At 36.9% G+C, this 7,058-nt stretch overlaps 1 protein-coding gene across 1 annotated transcript; it reads left to right on the top strand.

Moving 5' to 3' along the window:
• Nucleotides 1-19: 19 nt before the first annotated feature.
• On the top strand, nt 20-4,046 carry LOC108724302 (uncharacterized). Its single transcript, XM_018450616.1, has 8 exons — nt 20-169; nt 1,703-1,759; nt 1,840-1,890; nt 1,976-2,062; nt 2,323-2,704; nt 3,304-3,373; nt 3,573-3,750; nt 3,950-4,046. Exons 3-8 carry the CDS (start codon nt 1,865-1,867, stop codon nt 4,044-4,046), a joined length of 840 nt encoding a protein of 279 aa, XP_018306118.1. The 5' UTR covers nt 20-169; nt 1,703-1,759; nt 1,840-1,864.
• The last annotated feature ends 3,012 nt before the right edge of the window (nt 4,047-7,058 follow it).

Raw genomic sequence — 7,058 nt, forward strand, 5'->3', positions numbered from 1 at the left:
GAGCATGTGGAAGGCTGGATTTACAATCCAAAGGTCCAGAATATGCTTATCAAAATTGCCGTTTGTGCCATTTACATTTTGAAAAAAAATGGTACAATGTTAACAAAATTAATGCTCGTCTTCACCCAGATGCTGTACCTACTTTATTTGGACTACATTTAGAACAAGAGTAAGTTTTTATTTATAATAATTAATCATTTTTTTAATAATTTAGTTTAATGCAATTAGACTTTCATTAAATTAAATAATACTATATACATACATATAAAGTAGTATAAAGTAATATATAATAATTTTACAATATAATTACTTTAATAATTGTGTATAATTAATCAAATAATATACGAGGGTAGTTTGATAAGTTTGGTAAATTTCCATGAAATGGCTACAATCCATTTGATGACGCAACATCTCGAAAGATCCACTCTTCGAACCCCTTCAGGCCAAATTTCAGCCAGAAAGGACGCATAGTTCACGTTTGATAGTCATTTGAAGTGAATGGAAGCAGTTTCCGCAAAAATGGAAAAAAACGAATTCTGTGCAGTAATAAAACACTTTCATTTAAAGAAGTGGACAGCAGCGCAGATCAAAGCCGAGTTAAACGAAGTTCATGGGAACTCTGCTCCTGCATTGAAGACCATTTATTTTTGGATAAACGAATTTAAATGTGGCCGAATCTGCACTGAAGACGAAGCGCGCTCCGGACGACCTGTTGAGGTTACCACATTGGATATCGTGGAAAAAATCCATGGTATGGTTATGGAAAATCGCCGAATGAAAGTGCGTGAGATTGCTGAGGCCGTAGGCATCTCCACGGAGAGAGTGCATAACATCCTGCACGAAAAATTGCATGTAAAAAAGCTGTGTGCACGATGGGTGCCGCGATTGCTTACTCTCGATCAAAAACGCATGCGAAAGGACGTTTCAATGCAGTGTTTGGCGATGTTTAAGCGCAATCCGCGGGACTTTTGGCGTCGATTCGTGACTGTGGACGAAACTTGGATCCATTATTACACTCCTGAGATGAAGCAGCAGTCAAAGCAGTGGATAATGCCTGGTGAAAGTGCGCCGAAAAAGGCGAAGACTGTTTTGTCGGCTGAAAAGGTGATGGCCACTGTTTTTTGGGATTCCCAAGGAATTATCCTAATTGACTACTTGCAGAAGGGTAAGACAATAACAGGAGAATATTATGCAACGTTATTGGACCGTTTAAGAGAAGAGCTGGAAAAAAAACAGCCAAGATTGGCGCGCAAAAAAGTGCTCTTCCATCAAGACAACGCGCCGTCTCATCGACCGTTGCAATGGCAAAACTACACGAATTGGGCTATGAATTGATTCCTCATCCACCCTATTCTCCGAATTTGGCCCCGTGTGACTTCTTTCTGTTCCCAAACTTAAAAACTTGGCTCGGTGGGAAGAAATTCTCGTCAAATGAGGAAGTCATTGTCGCCGTCAATGAGTATTTTGCAGACTTTGAAACAGTCTACTTTTCCGACGGTATTAAAAAATTGGAAACTCGTTGGACTAAGTGTATAGCCCTTGATGGAGACTATGTTGAGAAATAAAGCAGATTTTTTCCAAAAAAATGTGTTTTACTTGCTTTTTTACCAAACTTATCAAACTACCCTCGTAGTGTCTGATAATAGTTTTTTTTATTATGAAAATAATTTATAAATACAGAAAATAATTAAAGTCTTTTCAGAAATATAACAACTAATAAAACACAAAAGGAAGATGCATTGGCAGAAAAAACGAATAGGTATATTTAAACAGTTTTATATTTTTTCATATAAAAATATTCTATAAAATTATGATATATATTCTTTTTTTTTATTGTAGAAATACAGAGGCAACTGATATTCAAATGGTTGAAATACAGGAAGAGACTAGGTAACTTATATTAATAGACATTTTTATTTTTAAGAAAAATAATATAATATATTATATATTATATAATTTTTCGTGATTTTTTCAGCAATGCCAACACTTCAGAAATAATCTCTTCAAAAATTCTGCCAATCACTACTGTTATCCATGACATAGAGGCTGGAAAAGTTAAACCGTATGTTTTATTTTGTAACTTATAGTAAAGCACATATTTTTATTTTCTCATTTATAATAAAATTTTTTTTATAACAAACATTTAATTATTACTAGAATGTAAATTAAAAATTAATATATTATGTTTCTATATTTTTTAACTTTATCTTTTACTTAATATCATTTAAATTGTTCATTTCTTAGTAGAATTTATTACATTGCTTATCGTAATGAAAAAAAATTTTATCATCATAATTATAACGGATTCGTATTACTTCACAGAAGTACATCCGGAAGTCAATGTATCAAGACATCATCGGATGATAGCCCAAGAAAGAGAAAATTACGTTTGAAAATCAAGAGATTACAGGCACAAAATAGAACTCTACGTGAGACAGTTCGACGACTTCGTTTAGAAAAGAAGAACACCAAGAAGGTAAAAATTAGAGAAGTCAAAATGAATGAATATGGGCGTTTCAAAAAATTAGGCCGTAAGTTATTCCCTGACAATTTTAATAAAATATTAATGGCACAAGTTGACGCACAACTGAAAAGTAGACGTGGCATGAGATATGATCCCGAATTTAAAAAATTTGCCTTATCAATATATTTTTTAAGTCCACGCACTTACCGAGAATTGCAAAAATCTATTACATTGCCTTCTGTACGTTCTTTACATTTATTTACAGAAAGATGGAATATTGTCCCGGGTACAAATGATAAAATTTTTGAAGCATTAAAATTAAAATTAAATTCTTTACCATTGATAGAACGTCATTGTATATTATGTGCAGATGAAATGAGTTTAAAAAGTCACTTGTTTTATAATGTATCAAAAGATGAAATTATTGGATTTGAGGACAATGGTGATAAAAAATCATGTGTGCCTGCAAAAAGTGCTTTTTAGTTATAATGGCACGTTATAATAGCATTGCAGGTGAATGGAAATTGCCCATTTGCTATTGTTTTGTAGAGACTACGTGCCATAGCAATGTATTAAAAAATCTTTTGTTCGATATTATTATAAAATTAAGAAATTGTGGTGCTGTGGTGCATGCATTAATTACAGATATGGGTTCTAATTTTATACAACTATCTCACAATTTAGGAATTTCCACACAAAATTCTACTTTTGTAGTTAACGGTGAAAGTCTAGTTTACATTTTTGATACCCCACACTTAATAAAAGCAACTCGAAATAATTTATTGAATCACAATTTTAAAATTAATAATAAAATAGCTTCTTGGGATCATATTGTACAGTTTTATGAACGAGACAGCACACAATGGATAAAAGCAGCTCCTCAATTATCGATGGATCATATAGAGCCAAGTAATTTTTCAAAAATGAAAGTAAAGTATGCTGTACAAATATTTAGTAATCATGTGATATCTCCAAACACGTAGATTAAATCAAGATTGCCTTGAAAATTTCTTTGGCTCTGTTCGGCAACAAGGTGGTAATTGTCTTAATCTGACACCTATACAATTTACACGTGCTTTTAAAAAACTATTTAGTACGAAATTTTTAGAACATTCGGAAACTCAAAATTGTGCTCCTGATAATGATGATATATTAAATATTATTGGAAAGTCTAGTAGCAAAGAGTCCACAACTTCAGAATTGGTTCCATCTTCGACGTATAAAGTTTTAAAAATTCCGACTCACGATTATCAAACAATGACTTTGCCAGAAGAGAATGCATTTAAGTATGTATGCGGCTACTTAATTAAAAAGTGTTTGGCAATACATTCATGTGATATATGTACAAAATATATAAATGAAAATAAGGCTGTATTAGATGAAACTACTTTATATTGTTCTTTTCGAGCTTGTGAAAATGAACAAGGAAATTTGTTCGGAAATTTTCATATACCTAGTAATGATTTTTATAATTTGTTGTGGTAGCGAGGCACCGGGTAGGAAGCGGGTCCGGGTAAAGGATTACTCAGGTATTTCTAGTTACAACGGGCATTGCGTGAGCGTGATTCTACCTACTGTCTAAATGGGAATACCCTTACATCCGTCGTGTCTACAGGTGGCGCCTTGGCGCTATGCTCAGGGTCGCACTCGCACAACATCGTCCCTTTTTTATTAAAGGCATGTTGCTGTTTTACAATTACATCACAATTCTTATTGTACGCTATATCTATTCGGCGGTTTCCTTGGTCTTGTGGATTTGCGCGGCGATGGTTGACAATTCTCCGAACTTTCTTGTACGTTCGCTTGCGCGTGGTTATTTGCATCGCACTCCGCCAAACTGACCAGCTTGTCCGGAATGTTTTCCGTCGATTGCTCGCTCGCATGACGGTCTCCTGCGCAAGGGTCTACATGGTCTTTCACAGCGGTTTGATACTCTGATATCATATCGTCGGGAATAATAAGTGTTTCGTCGTTACAGACAGTCTCGGCCTTGTATGGCGCCGGTACTAAATGCCAACGATTACGTCGCACCGTGTTACCTCTTTCGGTTTTTACAATGTACGAATTCGGATTTATGTCTACCCTTACAATTTCGCCATACGCTCGCATGTCGACTATCCACACTTTTTCGCCTGTATAAAGGTTTGGAAGTTTCTTTACCCCGTGGCGCTTGTTATATCTGTTCTCTTGCTTCTCCTTCCTCTCCTTTTCCTTTAATGATACGCGCTTATGATCTTTAAAAGAGCCTAAACTTTGCGGAAATACCGGTACGCGCGACCTGATTTTACGCGAGAACATCAGTTCAGCCGGCGAAAATCCATTTTCTAGCGGGCTTGTCCAGCAAGCCTAAATACGTATCTTTAGATTTTTTAAGGATGGATTTTGCTATCTTAACGGCTGCTTCCGCTGCGCCATTGCTCTGCGAGAACTTCGGTGAACTTGTTACGTGCCTGAACTCGTATTCATTTGCGAATTTTTTGAATTCTGTGGAAAACTGAGTTTCGCAATCGCTCCGAACTACCTCGGGGATGCCAAACCTCGCGAACAAATTTTTACAGTGTTCAATTATCTCTGCTTCTGTCATGGACTTTGTGCGCATATCTCAAAGTATCTTGAATAGTAGTCGGTTGCGATCAAATACCATTTGAAATATTTGAATAAATCTAAACCGATCTTTTGCCATGGTCGATCTGGAAATTCTTCTTCAGTGAATGGTTCTTTCCTATTACGTCTTTCCTCGATACACGCGGGCAGTTTTCGATCAGATTTGCCAACTGAGTACTTAAACCTATCCACCAGACTGACTGTTTGGCTCTGTCTCTGCATTTGCTTATACCCAAGTGCCCTTCATGAATTTTTTTTAGCATTTCGAGTTGTAAAGGGGGTGGTATAATTAACCGTGAACCAAAAAGTAGGTATCCCTTGCAGTAGGATATTTCATCTTTATGCTGATAATAAGGTAATAATCCGGCTGCTAGATTGTTTTTTGAAGGCCACTTGGATGTACAATATTGCTTTAATCTTAAACATGTGTAGTCGGTTTCTTGTTGTGTGCGGATTCTTTCCAAAATATTTTTTATCGCCGGTAAACTTTTTACAATGAAATTTAGGTAAACGTCGAGATCTTCAGAAATATTAATTTCTTTTGTTTCTTTGTTCTTTGACGGATTCCTTGAGAGAGAGTCCGCTAAAATTAGCTGTTTACCGGGCACATATACCACGCTATACGTGTAACGCATTAAACGCATCCGCATTCCTTGTAATTTCGGAGTTAATTTATCTAAGTGTTTTGTTTGTAGAATTTGAGTCAGCGGTCTGTGATCGGTTTTAAGCGTTATTTCAATCCCTACAATGTAATCTTTAAAACGGTCTGTCGCGAATACTAAGGCTAATGCCTCTTTTTCGATCTGGCTATATCGTGTTTCGCACGCGGTGAGCGTTCTCGATGAATATGCCACTATTTCGCGATTATTTTCCCCGTCTTCTTGAATTAGTACTCCGCCTAGCCCATAGCTAGAGGCGTCCGCTTGAACAATGATCCTTTTAGTGAAATCATAATGAGCTAATGTCGGAGCTCTTTGAGCACATGCTTTCGCGGAATGCTTTCTCCTGTTTGTCAAACCAATCGAAGGATACTCCATCTTTTAGTAGTGAATTGAGCGGTTCTAACAACGAGGATTTATTTGGGATGAATTTACCGATATAGTTTACTATGCCTAAAAACTGCAGCAACGTTTCTTTATTTTTGGGAACCGGGAAGTTCGCTATTGCGTCTACGCGTTCGGGCAAAATACTGATTCCTTGTTCTGAAATTCTATGCCCTAAAAAATCTATTTCTTGTACGCCAATAATGCATTTATCTTTATTGAGCGTTATTCCCGCGCTTTTTAATCTACCGAGCACTGTTCTCAGCGTTTTGTCATGTTCCTCGACGTTCTGGCCATATATTAAAATGTCATCGACGACCATGAGCACGTTTGGTATATTGCCTAGTACTTCCGTGAACTCTTTCGAAAAATAATCTGACGCACAGTTTACACCGTACGGCAAGCGCGTGTGCATATACCTTCCGAACGGAGTTATGAACGTTGTTAGCTTTTGACTTTCTTTATCTAACTTTAACTGGTGATAGCCAGTTTTAGCATCGAGTTTAGAAAATATTTTCGATCCTTTTAGTTTTGCAAGCGCGACGTCGACCTTCGGTATCGGATGTACCGCACGCTTCACGCTTCTATTGAGGACCGTATAGTCGCCGCATATGCGTATTTCTTTGCCGTTTAATTTCGGGACTACCACTATGGGACTGCACCAGTCGGGAAATCGACTGAGACGATCACGCCCTTACTTTGTAACGCGTCTAATTCTTTTTTTAATTCCGGTAACAAAGGTAACGCAACTGACCGCGGGACACTTAGTGCGAACGGTTTGGCCCCCTCTCTCATGTGAATAGTTAACTCTTTGCTGAATAAGCCCAGGCCTCTGAAAACTTTTGGGAATTCTTTTCCCACGCTTACTTTGGACTCGAAAGGCTTAGCGTTGGTGTTTCTTACCCCGTGGACTAAATTAAATCTCATTATTTCCGGCTTTCCAAGCA

This window comes from Mycetomoellerius zeteki, unplaced genomic scaffold, assembly GCF_001594055.1.
Source record: "Mycetomoellerius zeteki isolate Tzet28-1 unplaced genomic scaffold, Tzet1.0 scaffold289, whole genome shotgun sequence".
In the NCBI taxonomy this organism is placed as follows: Eukaryota; Metazoa; Arthropoda; class Insecta; order Hymenoptera; family Formicidae; genus Mycetomoellerius; species Mycetomoellerius zeteki.

Excerpts from the sequence above, each read along its gene's own strand:
- LOC108724302 (XM_018450616.1), top strand. The coding sequence starts at position 1,865 with ATGGTTGAAATACAGGAAGAGACTAG. Across the intron at positions 1,891-1,975 it reads GAAATACAGGAAGAGACTAG|CAATGCCAACACTTCAGAAA; the intron begins GTAACTTATATT and ends TGATTTTTTCAG. Across the intron at positions 3,374-3,572 it reads GATGGATCATATAGAGCCAA|AACATTCGGAAACTCAAAAT; the intron begins GTAATTTTTCAA and ends CGAAATTTTTAG.